This window comes from Rutilus rutilus (assembly GCF_951802725.1).
Source record: "Rutilus rutilus genome assembly, chromosome: 2".
In the NCBI taxonomy this organism is placed as follows: Eukaryota; Metazoa; Chordata; class Actinopteri; order Cypriniformes; family Leuciscidae; genus Rutilus; species Rutilus rutilus.
The window spans coordinates 50,842,976-50,865,021 of record NC_140210.1 but is presented as its reverse complement, the minus strand read 5'-3'; the positions used below and the strand labels follow the sequence as shown (position 1 = coordinate 50,865,021).

The following is a 22,046-nucleotide window of genomic DNA, read 5'->3' as shown; positions in this document are numbered from 1 at the left end:
CTCAACCACCACCAATGTGCAGCATCCACCTGGATGATGCGACGGCAGCCATATTGCGCCAGAATGCCCACCACACACCAGCTTACTGGTGGAGAGGAGACAGTGATAAAGCCAATCAGTATATCAACCTAGATTGGGGCGCCCTCTTCGAGGGCAGACCGTTCTTCGGGCAATGGTCAGACCGGGAAAAATGCCTTCACATAAACTGTCTGGAGATGATAGCGGTCGAGAAGGCGCTGAGGCACTTTCTCCCATGCCTGCGAGGCCACCATGTACTAGTTCGCACGGACAATATGTCAGTGGCGGCCTACGTGAACCGCCAGGGCGGTGTCAGATCCAGAAATCTCAATGCTCAATCTCAGCGAGGAACGCCTCCTCGTTTGAGCTCAGCACTCCCTACTCTCACTGAGAGCCACGCATGTGCCTGGTCGCCTGAACGACGGTCCAGACAGACTGTCCAGGGACAACGTTCCTCCGGGGGAATGGTCCCTGCATTCCCAAACAGTCCAGCTGCTGTGGCGCCTTTTCGGCAAAACGAAAGTCGACCTATTTGCGTCAAAAGACAACGCTCATTGCCCAATATTCTTTTCGAAGAACGAGGACGCGCTGGCCCAAACATGGCCCAGCTGCCCTCTGTACGCATTTCCCCCGATCTCGCTGTTACCACAGGTAATCAAGAGAATCAGGGAGACTGGCCACTCGGTGCTCCTCATAGCCCCGTGATGGGAGAACCAAATTTGGTTTCCGGAGCTGATGCAGCTAACGGACTTAGCCCTATGGCCGATTCCGGTGAGAAGGGATCTCTTCTCTCAAGCCGGAGGCTCGAGTCTGTTAACGCCGCGTGTCTCGAGTTTGGACCTAATGACTCTAAAGTTATCCTCAAGCCGAGACATGGTTATATCCCCAAAGTGCTTGGCACTCCCTTCAGAGCGCAGGTTGTTACATTATCAGCCCTACTGTGATCCGGTAGTGAAGTCGATGTTAAACAGAGAATATTTGTTTTCAGTTTGAATCCGATCATTTAAAAGTACACACTTAAATGTTTATAAAGGTATATGGCTCATAAATGTGTGACAAGTGTTCGCTGAGTTTTGTTTCAGTTTATAGACGTGCTCAGGAAAAAAAAAAAATTCATATGCTGATATGCTTGTTATCATCAGGTGTCACCACTAATGGCCAATCATCACTTAATTAATCTCTTAATTATCTCATTAACTTCAACACTGCTTCAGTGTTAACTTAATTATCTCATTAACTTCAACACTGCTTCAGTGTTAATTTTAACACTATGTAGAGTGGGACCATATGTACTCTGAGCAGTGTTGATTTAACACTGGGGTTTTTGCTGTGTAATGAGTTACCATTACATTATTATATATTATGCATTATTAATATTAATTATGAACCTGTATATAGTAGTTCTTAGTAGTCTTCAGTGAGGTATGAAAAATAGTAGTTACTGATTAGCTAATGGTGAACTACCACATTCGACTGAATGCTATGACTTATTAATTCGTTAATCAGAGTTTCTTGTTAGTTAATAGTATACTACAAATGCATGCTATACAAATGTATAGCAACAAATGGTCTATACGATCAAATTAGGCTTGCAATGCTTTCAGGAAACAGCCCAAATCATAGTTTCTCTTGCCACAACACATATGCTCTATAAACACAGAGTTGGAGCAGCCAGACTCTTAATTAATCACTTAATTATCTCATTAACTTCACCACCGCTTCAGTGTTAACTTAATTAACTCATTAACTTCAACACTGCTTCAGTGTTAATTTTTAACACCCTGTAGTGTGGACACATATAAACACTGAGGAGTGTTAATTTAACACTGGGGATTTTGCTGTGTATACAGGTTCATAATTAATATTAATAATGTATTTTCAAAATTTTTCATAGCTATAGTTACTACAATGTTAATAGTGCGTTACTCATTTGTTCCTGTGTACTTATTCATTAATGAAGGAACAGTATTCTAAAGTGTTACCGATCCATCTATAGGGATCCATCTAATCGCAGTGGCTCAGTGAGAAACACTGTCACCTCATAGCAAGGTCATTGGTTCGAGTCCCAACTGAGTCAGAAGGCCTTTCCCTCTGATCTGATTTCCCTCACAATCCAAAGATGTGTGAATTACAGACACTACATTGCCTATAGGTGTGAATGTATGGTTTAATGCCTATGTGGATGGATCATATACATTTAGGAACACTATGTTAAAAGCAGATAGCTTCCATCCAAATTGGCTAAAAAAACAATATACCTTTTGGCCAGTTCCAACTTAGACATATTTGTGATACCGATAATAAATATGAAGTGCAAGCTAAAGTCATGTCTAATTGATTTTTAGAAAGGGGCTATCACACAGAAATTGTACATAATGCTTACAAGAAAGCCCAGTCTATTCCTAGTTCAGAGCTATTCCAGAAGAAGAAAAAACTATCCTGTTTACAAAATCAGGCCTATTTTGTGACAGAATATAGCTTATTGGCCAATCCCATAAAAAGGATTATACACTCAAATTGGAATCTTATCAAGGGTGATCCTGTTCTTAGAGAAGTGTTTTCTGCATCTCCAAAAATTCGTTTCAAGAGGGCTCCAACACTACGAGATAGGCTAGTACATACACAGCAAAATCCCCAGTGTTAAATTAACACTCACAGTGTTTATATGAGTACACACTCAGAGTGTGATAAGTAACACTGAAGCAGTGTTAAAGTTAATGAGATAATTAAGTGATTAATTGAGTGATGATTGAGCATTATTGAAGACACCTGATGTTAACAAGCAGAATCACTAAAGGAGAAAAAATGTAATTGGTATGTTACCATTATGGTGATCAGTGTTTTCTTTAGTTGGACTGTTGACCCTTAAATCATTAACTTTAGATTTTGTTTGGCTCCTGTACTTCAGTTATAACAGCCAGAAGAACAAAGCGAAAAGGTGATATGATGGTGTTGGTTGTGTTTTAAAATAATCATTATTTCACAATCATTTGACCTGAATCACTGAATTCATATAGAGCCTAATTTCTGAATTAGATATACTTTATTCATTATAACAGCACTGTCCTTGAAAACCATAATATTTTTAACTTTTACAATGTAATCCAAATAATTTCCTAAAAGTTGTTCACTTACATTTTTTCTTTTTTTCTTTTTTTTTTTTGACACAGACATCAAGAATCAGCCTGTGAATCTCAACAATGGTGACAATAATAAAGCATGTTGCAGTGCATTCTGGGTACCACCAATCAAAACTCATTCATGGCTCCCATCATGCATTGCTGCATGAATAAATAATGAGATTATGTTCAGAGTTGATATGTTTGTCACCATTGTTGAGATCCATACGTTAATTCTTGATGTCCGTGTGTGCCTGAAAAGAACACTTTTTAAGATTTTTTTTTTTTTTCGTAATTGATGTGATCATTTGGTTTTCATTGAGAAGGCTAAAAATGGCATGCTCGACAAGGACAGTGCTGCTATAATCCATTAGGTAAACTTAACTCAGAAATTATACTCTAAATGAGTTCAGTGATTCAGGCCATCTAATGATTATGTTAAAACACAACCAACACCATCAGATCACATTTGCTCTTTGTTTATCTGGCTGTTATAACCGAATTACAGCAGCCAAACACAATCTAAAACAAAAAAAGTAAGGGTCAAGAGTCCAACTAAACTAAACACTGATCACCATAATGGTGACCATTTAAAATGTTTTATTTTATCCTTCAGTGATTCTGCTTATTAACATCAGATGTCTTCAATAATGCTCAATCATCACTAAATTAATCAATTAATCACTTAATTATCTCATTAACTTTAACACTGCTTCAGTGTTAATTATAACACTCTGAGTGTGGACTCATATAAACACTGAGCAGTGTTAATTTAACACTGGGGATTTTGCTGTGTAGTCATCTTCCGGCCAAAAAAACAGATTACTTGGCTTCACAGACAGAATGTGGGTCTTGTAATCATTGTTCTAATATTAAAGAATGCAAAGAATTCTTTAATTTCAAGACACATAAGATTTACAACATAAAAGCATTCATTAATTGCAATACTACTTTTGTGGTATACAGGTTATCATGCAAATGTGGACGCTTTTATGTAGGCCGGACCAAGAGATGTCTCAAAGACAGAGTATCGGAGCATAAAACTGCCATTAGAAAAGCTCATTTAGATTACCCTACGGCAAAACACTTCCAAAATGTGCACAATAGTAATCCAGAAGGCCTAATGGTTGAGGGTTTAGAAACGATTAAAAAGAGTATTAGGGGTGGTGACCGATTAAAATGACTTTTACAGAGAGAAACATTATATATATATATATATATATATATATATATATATATATGAGCTACAGGCCACAGTAAACCCTGGGTTGAATGAAGAAATAGACTTCAGTCCTTTTTTGTGATATATGCTTTCTGTGTCTATCCTACTTTTTTCTTTCATCATCATCATAATTTTTTTTTTTTTTTTTTTTTTTATTGGATTCAATTTGCAATGTAGCCACCTAGTGGACTTTCTCTGTATGTGTATGTATTATGTCACTCAGGTGTTTCTAATTAGCACACATAAAAGAGGAAATTGTTTGGTTGGAAAGGACATCCTGAAGAAGGCTGTTTGTGCCGCTACGCGTGGGTTGCTCTGAACTGCATCAGTGGATGATATGATATAGCCATGATACCATGATATAGCCAGTTAAATAAAGGCTTTTTAAATCATTTTGAAGAAGAGTGCATTGGATCTTCTCTTTCCTATATTTATTTGAATTCCCGACCCCAAAGAGCACCTTCAAACACTTTTTTTATTATTATTATTGAACTCCCTGAGCACCCTGGACATTTTTTTGTCTTTCTAAAGACTGGTGTTGATCTGGTTTACTGATGGCAGTTCAGGGCTGGTTATGGGTTATTATTTGTCTGAGATTTGGCCCACTTATGGCTCATGTGTGGCTCATGTCTGTAGTTCAGATTTGGTCCGTCCCAGGACCGTCATTCTTTGCTGTATGTGGGCCGAGAGAAACTGGCTATGTGACCCGGAGCTGGGCCAGACAACAATTGCTATCTGAGTTAGTGGACTAACAAACGCGAAACATGAGTATATAGTTTATTTTGTCCTTTTCAGACTCACCCAGGAACGTCTCAGTGTCCATCAGTCCATCTGGTGTAATAATGGAGGGAGATTCAGTGACTCTGAACTGCATCAGTGACTCAAACCCTCCTGCAGAAATCAGCTGGATTAAAGGAAAAAGGAAGATTTTGCAATCTGGTGAAACCTACAGCATCACTAATATTAAGTCTGAGTCCAGCGGAGACTATCGTTGTTCTGCCAGAAATAAACATGGATCTCAGACTTCTGATGCTGTGAATGTGAATATCATGTGTAAGTCTGCCTTTATTTCTGGAAGAGTATTTTTGCAATGATTTCTCACTGCATGTCATTTTACACTTTTTTTTTTTTTGTCTTAACAGATCCTCCCAGGAGCGTCTCAGTGTACATCAGTCCATCTGGTGTAATAGTGGAGGGAGATTCAGTGACTCTGAACTGCATCAGTGACTCAAACCCTCCTGCTCTGAAATTCAGCTGGTTTAAAGGAGGAACAACTGTAGGATCTGGAAGAATCTACAACATCTCAAAGATCAGCTCTGATGCCAGTGGAGAATACAAGTGCAAGTCCATCAATGAACATGGAGGGAAAAACTCTGATGCTGTGACTTTAAACGTCATGTGTGAGTTAATGATAGTTCAGTAATCAACATATTTGGTCATTACTAAATGCAAAACATGAGTACAGAGTTTTCTTTTGTCCTTTTCAGACCCTCCCAGGAACGTCTCAGTGTCCATCAGTCCATCTGGTGTAATAGTGGAGGGAGATTCAGTGACTCTGAACTGCATCAGTGACTCAAACCCTCCTGCTCTGAACTTCATCTGGTTTAAAGGAGGAACGATTTTGCAATCTGGTGAAACCTACAGCATCACTAATATAAAGTCTGAGTCCAGCGGAGACTATCATTGCTCTGCTAGAAACAATCATGGATCTCAGGCTTCTGCTGCTGTAAATGTGAATATCATGTGTAAGTCTGCCTTTATTTTTAACCAATTTTTTTTGCAATGATTTGTCTCACTGCATGACATTTTACACTTTGTATCTTTACAGATCCTCCCAGGAGCATCTCAGTGTTCATCAGACCATCTGGTGTAATAGTGGAGGGAGATTCAGTGACTCTGAACTGCATCAGTGACTCAAACCCTCCTGCAGAAATCAGCTGGATTAAAGGAGGAACGATTGTAGGATCTGAAAGAATCTTCAACATCTCAAAGATCAGCTCTGATGACAGTGGAGAATACAAGTGCAAGTCCATCAATGAACATGGAGGGAAATACTCTGATGCTGTGACTTTAAACGTCATGTGTGAGTTTATTATAAAAAAACAAAATGCTGCAGAACATTCCAGCATGTTTAATGATTAATGATTTTCATCAATAATTAGTTGCACATTTTTTTTTATGATCCTTGTAACAATTATGTTTTGTGATTCTTATTAGACTCTCCCAGGAGCGTCTCAGTGTCCATCAGTCCATCTGGTGTAATAGTGGAGGGAGCTTCAGTGACTCTGAACTGCATCAGTGACTCAAACCCTCCTGCTCTGAACTTTACGTGGTTTAAAGGAGGAACATTTGTTGAATCTGGAAGAATCTTCAGCATCTCAAAGATCAGCTCTGATGACAGTGGAGAATACAAGTGCAAGTCCATCAATGAACATGGAGAGAAATACTCTGATGCTGTTACTTTAAACGTCATGTGTGAGTAATGATGGTTCAGTGCACTACACAATCCCCATTGTATAATCAACACTAGTCATAACACATATGGTAAAGTAATAGTGGAAGCAGTGTTAAAGTTAATGAGATAATTAGGTGATTAATTAAGGGATGATGAGCATGAATGATGAACACCTGCTGTTAACAATCAGAATCACTGAAGGAAAGAGAAACACTAAGGGCCCTATCTTGCACCCAGCGCAATTGACTTTGTACACAGACGCATGTATCATTCCTATTTTGCACCCGACGCACAGCAGACTTTTTCCACTCCACAGACGCACATCGGTAAATTAGGGAATGAACTTGCGCTCCAGGGGGCGGTTCAGCGAAAAGAGGAGGCGTGTTCCGGCGCAAACGTTCCCTGGTGCTATTTTGCGGTTTCAGAAAACAATTCCGCCACTGACCATGAAAAACCTAGTCTAAAGTCAGTGGCAGGTTATTCAGATGCTATTTTAAGGGCGAATGCTTGGCCATAATGTAGCATGTGCACAAAGTGCATACACTTTACTTCTCTCATCTACACAGATGCAGCAGTTCCCATTTTTGCAAACCATACATTATTACAAGGAAAAATATTACCGCATGAGGGAAATCATTGTGGTGTCCATGAATATGTGAAAAAAAAAAAATCTAGCTTACACATTCACCCAAATTAGTATATGCCTGTTTAACTGAAGCTAATTTGGGTGGGTTTCTCCCATCCCCATACAATGTCACTTCTCTGTCTTTTACGGCCCTGACGAGAACGTCGGTCTCCTCGGCTGTTAACCGCTCTTGGCGTGCACCTGGCAAATCTGCTGTTATAAGAACAATCTGCCATGGAACAAGCATACTTGCTCTAGTCTTAAAGGGAATGTGAGATGAGGCTCTGATTGGTTTATTTCACGTTACGCCCAAACCACACCTATGAGTAATGAAGCTACTTCAGACCAACCCATTTTAGATTTGAGTCGGGCGCAAGAGTCATTTATCCCGCGGGTATAATAGCAACAGAGCCCAAGTTCCGCCCACAAAGTTGCTTGCGTTTCGCGTTTGATACTTGCGTTACAGATTGTTAAAATAGGGCCCAAGAACTACAACTGACTTCTAGCCACAGCATTAGAGGAAATCAACAGAAGATTAAAGAAGACAATAAATCTCTGAACATCTTAGCAGAGGAGGATTAAACAACTCCACAAACAACATTACCAGCTTCACTTATTACTAACCAGATAAACCTTATTTCTGTCAGACGCCTTAAAGATTTTTTTTTTTTTTTTTTTTGAGAATTAAAAGAGGTTTAGATGATGATGTTTTATTGAAAATGTCTGGTCACCATTATGGTTTGTTATGTTTACTTTAGTTGGGCAGTTTGACTTGACTTTTTATGTGTTCTTTAAAAAAGGAAGCCAGAAATAAAGATGATCAGATGAAATAGCTTTTATCATCATAAGGTAAAATGATTCACTAATCTCACCACAGACAAAAATTGGGAGGAGCCATTGAAAATGTCCCACCTTAGCTTCCTGTTTCAATGGAAATAAAGGGTACATTTACACAATATGCTTAAAACTGAGACATTTTTTCCTTTGAGACGACACCATTGTCAAAACAGTCCCCATTCACACGGATCCGCAAAAAAGACAAAAAGCGCTGTATTCTGCTGCCAGGCCATTAGATGGCAATGAAACACTACAGACTGAACATAATACGCATGTGCATGATGTCATCCTCTTCAGAGATTCATGTGTTTGCTGTTTACAAAAACTTGCATTTTGGAATCCGTTTTCAAAAGTTTGTGTTTTCAGGCACCCAAAATGCCGTTATTGTGTAAATGAATGGCCAAAACAGCTACAAAGTTTTACGTTTTTAGTTGAAAATGGTGTTGTGTAAACAGCCCCTAAGTCAATGCATCATACAAAGCTGTGCATTCTATGTCACTTCAGTTGGCCTTTAATGTCTTTATCTTTCATCTAAGGCTGTGTTTGAAGTCAGTTCTGGTTCTTTTGTTTCTCTTTTTTCTGTTTTGTCCTCTTTCCTTCTGTGATTCTGCTCATTATCATCAAGTGTCACCACTAATGGCCAATCATAACTCAATTAATCATTTAATTATCTAATTAACTTTAACACTGCTTCAGTGTTACTTTACCACTCAGTAGAGTGCTCTGAGCATATTTAATTTAGCTCTGGGAATTTTGCCAGGTTTCTGTGATCAACAAATTTGAGTACTAACAAATGCAAAACATGAGTATAGAGTTTAATTTGTGCTTTTCAGACTCACCCAGGAGCGTCTCAGTGTCCATCAGTCCATCTGGTGTAATAATGGAGGGAGATTCAGTGACTCTGAACTGCATCAGTGACTCAAACCCTCCTGCAGAAATCAGCTGGTTTAAAGGAAAAAGGAAGATTTTGCAATCTAGTGAAACCTACAGCATCACTAATATTAAGTCTGAGTCCAGTGGAGACTATCATTGCTCTGCTAGAAATACACATGGATCTCAGGCTTCTGCAGCTGTGAATGTGAATATCATGTGTAAGTCTGCCTTTATTTCTGGAAGATTATTGGTGCAATAATTTGTCTCACCACATTTCATTTTACACTTTTTTTTTTGTCTTTACAGATCCTCCGAGGAACATCACAGTATTGATAAGTGGATCTGGTGTAATAATGGAGGGAGATTCAGTGACTCTGAACTGCATCAGTGACTCAAACCCTCCTGCTCTGAACTTCAGCTGGTTTAAAGGAGGAACGATTGTAGGATCTGGAAGAATATACAACATCTCAAAGATCAGCTCTGATGACAGTGGAGAATACAAGTGCAAGTCCATCAATGAACATGGGGAGAAATACTCTGATAATGTGAAGTTAAACATCATGTGTGAGTTAATGTTGGTTCAGCAACCCACATAGCTACATTGTGTTGTTCCATATCCGGCCCACATCTGGCACATGTGGAAAGATGATCTGGCCCACATGCAGTGTGGAATGACGGCACTTGGGCGAACTGCTCCTGTTTGCCAGATCTGGGCCACAAGCAGGCCATAGCAATGCCACATATCAGCCAAGAGCAAAGAAATAAACCAGAACTGGACCTTATCTGAGACACAAAGTCTGTGTATATTAAATATGGAGTCATCTCAGCCTTAATAAGCCTGTTAACAAAAATAATCACTTAGGGGAAGAAGAGAACAGAAAAAAAGACACAAACAGAAACACAATAATTACAACTTTAGCCACATACTAAGATGAAATTAACTAGGGCTGGGCGATTTAAATCGCGATATTGTTATGCGCATCTCGTCAGTAAAGCCGGTTCCTTGATTTAGTAGTAAATCACCATCACCTGCTTTCAGATGGAGCGGCATTTAGGGCTGAGAAGATAATTAAGTGATTAATTTAGTGATGATTGAGCATTATTGAAGACACCTGATGTTAACAAGCAGAATCACTGAAGAAGAAAAGCACAAATTGTAAGTTACCATTAAGGTGATGGGTGTTTGCTTTAGTAGGGCTCTAAACCATTATACGTTTACTCTAATATTTACTGTTGTTTGTCTGCTGTTATAGATTTATAACAGTTAAATGAACAAAGTAAAATGTTATCTTATAGTGTTGGTTATGTTTTGACATAATCATACTGTGATCTGAAAAGTGAAACATATTAAGATAGTTTGGTTTAACTTGTTAGCAGCAGTTTTGTGATTCTTCAGCCTATGATTATCAGGACTTTACTTATAATTCAAAATATTTAATAAACATTGCTCTAATCAAAGAGACGTTCAGACATCAATAATCAGCCTGTGAATCTCAACAATGGTGGTGACAATAATAAAGCATGTTGCAGTGGCTGCCACCAATCACAACTCATTAATGGCTCCCATCATGCATTGCGGTATGAATTAATTATGATCTGAATTGTCTATGTAATTTACTTTTCCTCATTGAATATTCTGCTCGTCACCATTGTTGAGATGCATAGACTGAATCTTGACATCTGTGTGTGCCTAAAAGAATATTTTTTTTGTTTAAACAAGTTTTAAGAAATCCTTTATATTAAAAATTCTGGCAATTTATTCAGATTCACAGTTATGCTGTAACCAACAACATAAATCAAAGTCAGAAAGACGGATCTTAATGAGTTCAGTGATCAAGTTCAAATGATGATTGTCATAATATAACCAACAAAGATCACTTTTTTTTCTTTGTTCAACTGGCAGTTTTAACTCAGATACAACCGCCAACCAAAATCTAAAATACACAGGAAAGGGTCAGAGCCCAACTAAAACAACTACCCATCACAATAATGGTAACTTACAATTTGCGATTTTCTCCTTCAGTGATTCTACTTGTTAACATCAGGTGTCTTCAATAATGCTCAATCATCACTAAATTAATCACTTAGTTATCTCATTAACGTAAACACTCTTGAGTGTGGACTCATACTCTCCCAGGGGTGTTAATTTAACACTGGAGATTTTGCTGTATACAAAGAGCCGTAGTTAACTGACAAGCTGAGCCATATCGCATTAATTATCGCTGGCGATACGTCCGCGATATTAATGCGATATGGCTCAGCTTGTCAGTTAACTACGGCTCTTTGTAGTAAATGCCGCTCCATCTGAAAGCAGGTGATGGCGATTTACTACTAATCAAGGAACCGGCATTACTGATGAGATGCGCATAACAATATCGCGATTTAAATCGCCCAGCCCTAAAATTAACTGAAGAGAAAAGAAGACATCAAATCTGTGAAGATCTCAGCAGAGGAGGATTAAACAACTCCACAAACAGCATTACCAGCTTCACTTATTACTAACCAGACTGACTTTATTTCTGTCAGAAGTCTACAGAAGTTCTTATTGAGAATTAACAGAGGTTTAACTCTAATGTGTTTCATTTGAAGTCACCATAACAGTGATTAGTGTCTCCATTAGTTGAGCTCTTAACTCTTATTATATCTTTTATGGCCTCTGTGACAGTGTGATTGTCAAACACATTTGCAGCAGCAAAGAAAGTTAAAGTGAAACGAGATCAGATGATGATGGTTACCTGTTGATGGTTTTATAATCATCATGATGTAGACTGATTCATTGATGTATATTGACTCTAACAATTGTGTTGTTCCGTTAATATATACACAAACATAATATGTGATAATATATATCACAAACCCTGTTTTACTGCAGCATGAAATCCAGCAAATATTATAACAATCAATTAGAAGATTTTAACAAACATGAGCACAACATATTAATATAAGATGACACACACAGACATCAACAAGCATCACATGAATCTCAACAATGGTGACATTCATATTTTTTAAGATAAACAGATTAATTCATAACATCATTGAAAAGCTACTAAATGTCACAACAAAAACAACAGCAAAAAATAAAAGCACATATTTAGAATTAAACAAAATAATAGGACAATTCAGCTGCATAATTCATTCATGTTGCAATGCATGCTGGGAGTTTTGTACTATGCTGGTACCCAGCATGCATTGCAGGAAGGTAATTTTGATTGTCACCATTGTTGAGATTCATTCGTTGATTATTGATGTCTGTGTTTGTCATCATATATACATTTTTTTTGTGCTCATCTATTTTTATAATATTGCTGGACCTCATGCTGCGGTAACACAGGGTTTGTGATATATATAAAAATGTATATATTAATGGCACAACACAGTTTTTAGATTCAAATGACATCAGATATGATTATATTATGATGATTATTAGGGGTGGGCGGATGGATCCTGAAGTATCGATACTATCGATACTGACGTGGTATCGAAAAGGATCGATCCTCACATAAAAATATCGATCCAAATGTGTGTTTTTTTACCAGTCATTTTTTATTAATTTAGCATGCAATTCAGTGCGTAAAATAAGCTTCTAAGTGGAAAAATAAGCGAATGTTAGCAGATAATTGTGTAAGATAGAACTTTTTCTCCTAGTCATCTGGATACAAGATGAAACCAATCAATCACAGAGAGCGTTCGATGCTGGTGCTTCGCTCATAGACAGTATATAAACGGCTTCGCTGAGCTCACAGGCCCAGTGCGTTTGGGAAACGAAGCCTTGCTTAGATGACAGAGAAACAATCGGGAGTTATTTCGCAATAAACAAAGCAAAAGTGTATATAACGGTTCAAAATGTTGACGTCAGTAAGATTTTTTTAATGAAATTAATATTTTTATTCAACAAGGATCGATGCATTAAATTGATCAAAAGTGACAGTCAAGGGTTTTACACTGTTAAAAAAAATCTACTTCATATTTAAATGCTGTTCTTTCAACTTTGTTCATCAAATAATTCTGCATAAAATGTATCATGGTTTCCACAAAAATATGAAACTGTTTTCAACACTGATAATAATAAGAAATGTTTCCTGAGCAGCAAATCAGCATATTAAAATGAATTTTCATCATGACTGGAGTAATGATGCCGAAAATTCAGCTTTGATCACTTGAATAAATTACAGTTTACTATGACATAGAAAACCTATGTTAAATTGTAATATTACAGTTTTTACTGTATTTTTGATCAAATAAATGCAGAAAAGAATTAAAAATCTTACAGACCCCAAACTTTTGAACAGTAGGCTAGTAGTAGGCTAGTACTATAATTAGGGTAATTTTGTAAAAGTCACTGACTAATTACAGGCGAGTTGAGAGCACAAATCACAAAATATTTAGTAGTCATGAAAACGTATTCAGATTTAGCATATTAATGATTTATTCACCTCATAAATCATGACACACTGCTCTAGCACAGGAAAGTGCATACAAGTTCAAGTGCATGCTTTTAAAATGAAAAAGTATTGGTTTATTTCTTTCCTCTTGGCTGACATGTGGCATTGCTATGGCCTGCTTGTGGCCCAGATCTGGCAAACAGGAGCAGTTCGCCCAATGGCCTTCATTCCACTCTGCATGTGGGCCAGATCATCTTTCCACATGTGCCAGATGGGGGCCGGATCTGGGCCGACACAATGTTGCTGTGTGGGAACTGTGATCAACAAATTAATTAAATTTAATTCACATTTATTTGTATAACAGATTTCAAATGCAGCTTTACAGAAAATGCATGTGTCTACATTACAATTTAGAGCGATCTGTTATCAGAGTTGACTGTGTCCAAGAAATGCATTTCAGAAATGTACATTTACACAACAAAATATCCAGAGTTAAATTAACATGCACATTGAAAAGACAAGTGTAAACGCACTTCTGATCGGAATGTTATCCGATCAGCGTGTCCAGGTTTGCAGGTAGTCGAGGACGCATTGTGATTGGATCTCAGTGTAATGTAAACACAATCCAGCCATTGTGTCTGCATTCACTGGTGGACGTCACACAAAACCCCGCCCACTGTCATTATTCCCCCTCCTCTCTCCAGGAATTGCTGCATGTAGTTGTGTGGTTTCGCAATATAGTCGAGTGCGAAGTACATCGCAAATATACTGAAATGTTAACTTTCACACCCTAAAGTTGCAGAACCATTAATTTTCTGTAAAGAACACACATTTTTCCCACCACAGCTGGCAAAGTTCTTGGATACTTTTCTCTTTACCGTTTCCATACGGCATCTATCCACTTTATTAGTACTTGCAGCCTCTTCATCCTCCTCAACTTGCGAGATTTGTAAAATGTACCTCAACTGAAAACTGTTTTTAAAAGAAAACCCACCACTTCAGGTCGACTTTGTACCGAAGCCATACTTTTTTTTTTAGACAAATGCAATATCTGATCCGTTATCCAGATACAGATGCCACTTTATGTGGACAGGTGTAAACGCACCGTTCCTGATTGGCTTATGATCCGATCTGCTTGATCGGATCTCGGTGATCGCATGTCAATGCCAAGTGTAAATGCAGCCTTTACTTCTGTTAATTCTCAATAAGAACTTCTGTAGACGTCTGACATAAATAAAGTCAGTCTGGTTAGTAATAAGTGAAGCTGGTAATGCTGTTTGTGGAGTTGTTTAATCCTCCTCTGCTGAGATCTTCACAGATTTAATGTCTTCTTTTCTCTTCAGTTGATTTCATCTTAGACTGTGGCTGAAGTCAGTTGTAGATCTTGTGTTTCTCTTTCCTTCAGTGATTCTGCTTGTTAACAGCAGGTGTTCATCACTAATTCTCAATCATCACTTAATTAATCCCTTAATTGTCTTATTAACTTTAACTCTTAGTGGCCTTTTAACATGACACCGTTCTCAACTTTGTTTGCCATTAATTTTCATGACAACAGCGTTTTGGGTGTCTGAAAACGCAAACTTTTGAAAACGGTCTCTGTGTAAAGAACAAAAAAGAAAATCTCTGAAGTCGATGACGTCATGCACATGCGTATAACGTTTTCAGTCTATAGTGTTTCATCGCCATCTAACGGCCTGGCAGCAGAATACAGTGTTTTTTGTCTTTTTTGCAGATCTGTGTGAATGGGGATCGTTTTGACAATGGTGTCGTTTGGAAAAATGTCTCTGTTTTAAGCAAATCGTTGTCATGTAAACGTATTCCATTATTCAGTGTTACTTTAACACTCTTTAGAGTGGGACCATATGTATTCTGGGCAGAGTAAATTTAACTCTGGGGATTTTGATGTGTACACATTACGGAGGTAACAATGTATTAATTTATGGCAGAAACTATGAGCTTGTTGAGGCAATGAATACATGTTAACAAATGGATACATAGCATAATTAACCTTGGTGCATGTTGATTCAGAGTTTGTGTCATTTGAAGTCCTCTCAGGAGTTGGCGCTATCTCTGTTGTTGAAGTCTTCTGAAGTCTTCATAAGAGGCTGGACCCAAACTAGAACTGGCATAACAAATGCCATGAGTACAGAGTTTTCTTCTGTTCTTTTCAGACTCACCCAGGAACGTCTCAGTGTCCATCAGTCCATCTGGTGTAATAGTGGAGGGAGATTCAGTGACTCTGAACTGCATCAGTGACTCAAACCCTCCTGCAGAAATCAGCTGGATTAAAGGAGGAACGATTGTAGGATCTGGAAGAATCTACAGCATCTCAAAGATCAGCTCTGATGACAGTGGAGAATACAAGTGCAAGTCCATCAATGAACATGGAGAGAAATACTCTGATACTGTGACTTTAAACGTCATGTGTGAGTTTAATATAAAACACAAGATGCTGTTGAACATTCCAGCATGTTTATAATGATTTTCATCAATAATTATTTGCACAAAATGTTTTATGATTCCTTATAACAATAAGTTTGGTGATTGTTATTAGACCCACCCAGGAATGTCTCAGTGTTGATGAGTGGATCTGGTGTAATAGTGGAGGGAGATTCAGTGACTCTGAACTGCATCAGTGACTCAAACCCTCCTGCTCTGAACTTCAGCTGGTTTAAGGAGAATGAAACCTCAGCTGTTGGATCTGGACAGAGTTTCAGTGCACTACAGAGTGGACGCTTCGACTGTCAGGCTCACAACCAACATGGATCTCAGAGATCAGACGCTGTAACTGTCACAGGTGAAGCTTTTGTAAGAGCAAACCTGTATATCTTTCTTCAGTCTGGACTGTTAATCTTAGCTGATAATGTTTCACTCTTTCAGTGCATCCTAGATCCAGTTGGCATGGAGTATTTGGGATCACAGTGGAATGTGGAGCAATATTCATCCTCGTCATCATCATTATCATCGTCATCCTGTTTATAATGTGAGATCCACAAACAACTTTGATCATTTCAAATATAGTCATCCATATGCTGTTAATTTCTGTCATTATTACAGAAAGAAACGAAGGAGTGTTAAATCTGAAGATCTCACTGAGGAACCGGTAATTGATCCAAACACAACATGACTTTACAGAAGCAGAAAATCAATCGATTAGCCATTACGCTGCTTTCACACTGCACGCTTTAGCAGAGCGTATTTTTTTCGCCGCCCATGTTAACAGATTAGAGCATTCACACCACACACAGAGGCGGCGCAGCAGCGCGTAGCAGGAGCAGCAGTGCCGCGATAGTTTCGGCGCCCAGTCTATTTTTGATGCGCCGCTTACGCTGAATTAAAGTGACAATGCATTGATCATGGCCAAAATACACAGCAGTTTTACCCAAAAAGCGCATTGATGACATCTATTGGGTTATAAACAACAATAAATTGTTTCATCCCGAACAATAAAAACAAAGATGAACCAAAAGTTACAGAAAAGTTAGAGAAAAGCTTTTCTCTTACATGTATTTGAAAACGAAATAAAGCAATGCCAACTTACCCATTATAGAGTACTCTGTCTGTACACATGCCGCAGTTCAGCCGTGCGTGACAAACGTTGCTAGTGTGAAAGCAAAACGCGCATGTCCTGCTCACCATACTGCTGCTTACGCTCTGCTAATGCGGACAGTGTGAAATCGGCGTTATCTGTATAATTATGTGTCTTCATGATTTGCATGCAGGAACAAAAATACAGCAGGAGAAGCAGAGTTTCAGAAACAAATGAGTCGATACTAAATGTATAAATAGTATCACACATGTAGTAGTGCAATATTGCTGTATATCAGCACGGCTGTGATTCGGCCCTAGATAATCACATATACTACCAAATTGCTTGGCTAGTGATTGTGATATTACATTTATACAACAGTTCGATGGCACACGTGAGTAAATAAATAAGAAACAATAACGAAATGTCTTTTAAGCTACACTGTGTGAGATTTTCTCCTATCTAGCGGTGACATTGTAAATGACTACCAACTGAATATTACTTTCTAGCCCCTCCCACTCCTACAGTGGCCGTATTATGAGTAATCTCCCCCTCGCATTCGTCACGGTGCCACCGAGTGTAAAAGCACGAAAGGCAAAGCTTGAATTTCCAGGTATGTCCTTCTTTCAAGATGGATGCGCAACATGACTGCCGTCATTCGAGCGACTCGCTCGTATGTATTCTGAATGGCAGATTTTACACTTACGATAATACTTGATTAGTTGGTGGAAGTAATTACACCTGAATGAGCACTTAAAAATGTGAAAGAACAAAGTGTTTTTTTGGTAAGAATCAACTTAAAAAAATGCACAGTGTAGCTTTAAAAACCCTCTTTTCTGCAGAACTACTTCCTTTCACCACAAATTCAAATCTCAAGTTGACAGTTTGACAGTTGAGTCCAAGCCTCCGTTACTAATTCTAAAACATCACTTTAGAACTAACGAAGGAACGTTGAGTCGCTTCATTGATGCTTTTTGTATATGAGAGAGATCGACTAAACGAGTGTATTACCTGCATCTGATATAGCATTCATTCTTCAGGTCGATGTCCATAATATTATAAATATTATATTATTTGTATAGAATAATATTTATTGAACAACAATTTTTAAAATTAACAACAATAGATAAATTTGTTGCCATTATAAAACACAATAAAAAACACTTAAAACTTAATTTCCTGACACAGCTACAGTACTATTTATAAAAAAATATGTTGGATTTAATCGACCGCCATGACAGTCACCGCGAGCGGAGTGATACAAACGGTGAAGCAGTTAAGAGTGATGTTACTGCGCAAATAGCGTATGGCTGGAAAAGGCTCTCAGCCAAAGAAATTCAAGAACCAGAAAGAACTGTTGTATATAATGCTATACATTTTGCTTATATAACCTCCTCCTATTTTTTATGTAAGTCTTTCTGTCTCTGTCCCTATAGCTCACTTATTACAATGAAGACACAGCTCTTGAGCTCAAGTCCATGACCTGTGACCTGTACAACACATTCAAAGTAAGTGAGATTTCTGGGGCTGCTTTCCAGTCCAAAATTGTCATGCCCTTCACTCGCTAACTTCCCTCCGTCTCGTTCACTCAGATGTACGTCATTGCTTACGATGCACGAGTGCCCACTACTGGCGGAAACTGCAATGGGCTGAACTGGAACGTCCTAAGCCCTTGATCACTTGGAATCAGCTATAGAGTTGATTTATTATAAAAAAAAAAAAATCCTTTTAATAATTTGTTTAATGCAGCATCCAAATGTATATAGGTGTGTGTGGGATGTTTTAAATAAAAATATATATATAATTAATATATCATAGAGTTGTTTGTTGTGGTGGTGATTAGACGATCTGTGGTGACATCACAATCGTACTGCATTGTGGGACATATAGGTGCCTGAAGTGTACATATGAAGTAGACTTGGTCAAAATCGAGGGAACAAGGGTCTGTCCATATAAACTTCCCTCGTCCACTTCACGAAGTGGAACGCACTTCAAAATGGCGGCAGGAATTCCCCCGAGGGGAAGTGCTTAGGGAAGTTTGCAAGTGCGTGTCTAAAAGTGGACTGGAACGCAGCAAAAGTCAGATACTCCATCACAGATGATCACATGATTACGACTGCAACATCTTCTATTACTACTTGGATACTACACTTTTCAATTAATTTAATTAAATTATATATAGTATATTTAGATTTATAATAGGTTGAGTTGTTATACAGCAAAATCCCCAGTGTTAAATTAACAATCCTCAGTGCACATATGTGTCCAACTACAGGGTGTTAAAATTAACAATGAAGCAGTGTTGAAGTTAACGAGATAATTAAGTGTTTAATTAAGTGATGATTGGCCATTTTTGAAGATACCTGATGTTAATAAGCAGAATCTCTGAAGATGATGCTGCCATGCATATGTGTATAACGTGTTCAGTCTATAGTGTTTCATCGCCATACTGGCCTGGCAGCAGAATACAGCGTTTATTGTCATTTTCGTGGATCTGTGTGAATGAGGATTGTTTTAACAATGATGTCGTCTACGCAGAAAACTTTTCTATTTTAAGCATCGTTGTTGTGTAAATGTACCCTTAATCTTTGGAAGATCTCAGCAGAGGAGAAAACAACTCCACAAACAGCATTACCAGCTTCACTTATTACTAACCAGACTGACTTTATTTCTGTCAGACGTCTACACAAGCTCTTATTGAGAATTAACTGATGTTTAGGTGATGATGTTTTATTGGAAATAATAAATAATAAGTCTGTACAAAATCAGAACATCTAATCTGGATCTTAATGTTGACAATACAAATTTTGAGATTACTATTAACAATACCCCACTTTTAATCAGGGATGGCATACTACACTAAACAATAAAATAATCGCCTGATAATTTTTGATTTTTGCTTTTTTAGCAACAAATAATGTTTTTTTTTTAAACACTGTTTTATATATATATATATATATATATATATATATATATACACTCACCTAAAGGATTATTAGGAACACCTGTTCAATTTCTCATTAATGCAATTATCTAATCAACCAATCACATGGCAGTTGCTTCAATGCATTTAGGGGTGTGGTCCTGGTCAAGACAATCTCCTGACCTCCAAACTGAATGTCAGAATGGGAAAGAAAGGTGATTTAAGCAATTTTGAGCGTGGCATGGTTGTTGGTGCCAGACGGGCCTGAGTATTTCACAATCTGCTCAGTTACTGGGATTTTCACGCACAACCATTTCTAGGGTTTACAAAGAATGGTGTGAAAAGGGAAAAACATCCAGTATGCGGCAGCCCTGTGGGCGAAAATGCCTTGTTGATGCTAGAGGTCAGAGGAGAATGGGCCGACTGATTCAAGCTGATAGAAGAGCAACTTTGACTGAAATAACCACTCGTTACAACCGAGGTATGCAGCAAAGCATTTGTGAAGCCACAACACGCACAACCTTGAGGCGGATGGGCTACAACAGCAGAAGACCCCACCGGGTACCACTCATCTCCACTACAAATAGGAAAAAGAGGCTACAATTTGCACGAGCTCACCAAAATTGGACAGTTGAAGACTGGAAAAATGTTGCCTGGTCTGATGAGTCTCGATTTCTGCCGAGACATTCAGATGGTAGAGTCAGAATTTTAGCGTAAACAGAATGAGAACATGGATCCATCATGCCTTGTTACCACTGTGCAGGCTGGTGGTGGTGGTGTAATGGTGTGGGGGATGTTTTCTTGGCACACTTTAGGCCCCTTAGTGCCAATTGGGCATCGTTTAAATGCCACGGCCTACCTGAGCATTGTTTCTGACCATGTCCATCCCTTTATGACCACCATGTACCCATCCTCTGATGGCTACTTCCAGCAGGATAATGCACCATGTCACAAAACTCGAATCATTTCAAATTGGTTTCTTGAACATGACAATGAGTTCACTGCACTAAAATGGCCCCCACAGTCACCAGATCTCAACCCAATAGAGCATCTTTGGGATGTGGTGGAACGGGAGCTTCGTGCACTGGATGTGCATCCCACAAATCTCCATCAACTGCAAGATGCTATCCTACCAATATGGGCCAACATTTCTAAAGAATGCTTTCAGCACCTTGTTGAATCAATGCCACGTAGAATTATGGCAGTTCTGAAGGCGAAATGGGGTCAAACACAGTATTAGTATGGTGTTCCTAATAATCCTTTAGGTGAGTGTATATATATATATAGAGCCAAACTAAAGCAAACACTGATCACCATAATTGTGACTTTTATAAAACTATTATTTTCATCATTAACATCAACATCTAAACCTCTGTTAATTTTCAATAAGAGCTTCTGTTGACATCTAGCAGAACATAACACTCTGTAGTGTGGACACATATGTACGCTGAGGGGTAATTTAACACTGGGGATTTTGTTGTGCACGACGAACAGGAATTGTAGTTTGCAAATAAAGCTGCAAATTGGGTCATTTAGCTTCCTCATAATAATCTTCTGATATGTGCAGTACAATCAATGTTGTTGATGAACTTCAGTCAGTCTTTCTTCATCTTATTGTTTTTTTCAGATCAACAAGAAGATTCTGCAGTGAGAGGCGGAGCACAAATTAACCAATTCTGAGCGCTGTGGGCGGATCCACACATGATTGACAGGGATCATGTATATATGTGTATATATTGTTAATTTTTTTGGGGGGGGAGTGTAATCTTGCATTAATATAGATTTTCTTGTCTATTTTATGTTTTTTTTTACTCCCCAGTATTTTTGGTCATCAGTTTTTTGGCTAAAGCTATGATACCAGAAATATACTTCTTATCAGTATTGGAAAGAGTTTCCTCTTCATGTTTTTATAACTAGGGCCAGTGCTTCAATAAACTGGATTATTAACCTTATGATGTTAAATGGTTAGTGTATCCAAAAAGGAAATTTCTGTCATTAATAACTCATCTTCATATTGTTCCAAACTTGAAGACTTTTGTTGATCTTTGAAACACCAATAA

General features: G+C 38.2%; 1 protein-coding gene across 1 annotated transcript; it reads left to right on the top strand.

The window, feature by feature from the left end:
• Positions 1-293: 293 nt before the first annotated feature.
• On the top strand, positions 294-21,892 carry LOC311286511 (B-cell receptor CD22-like; the record flags this gene model as incomplete). Its single annotated transcript, XM_084402723.1, has 14 exons — positions 294-935; positions 4,996-5,060; positions 5,614-5,759; positions 6,188-6,226; positions 6,290-6,442; positions 6,577-6,834; positions 9,110-9,367; positions 9,456-9,713; positions 15,706-15,960; positions 16,089-16,331; positions 16,415-16,517; positions 16,592-16,637; positions 18,500-18,571; positions 21,614-21,892. 14 exons carry the CDS (start codon positions 294-296, stop codon positions 21,635-21,637), a joined length of 2,562 nt encoding a protein of 853 aa, XP_084258849.1. The 3' UTR covers positions 21,638-21,892.
• Between the last annotated feature and the right edge of the window lie 154 nt (positions 21,893-22,046).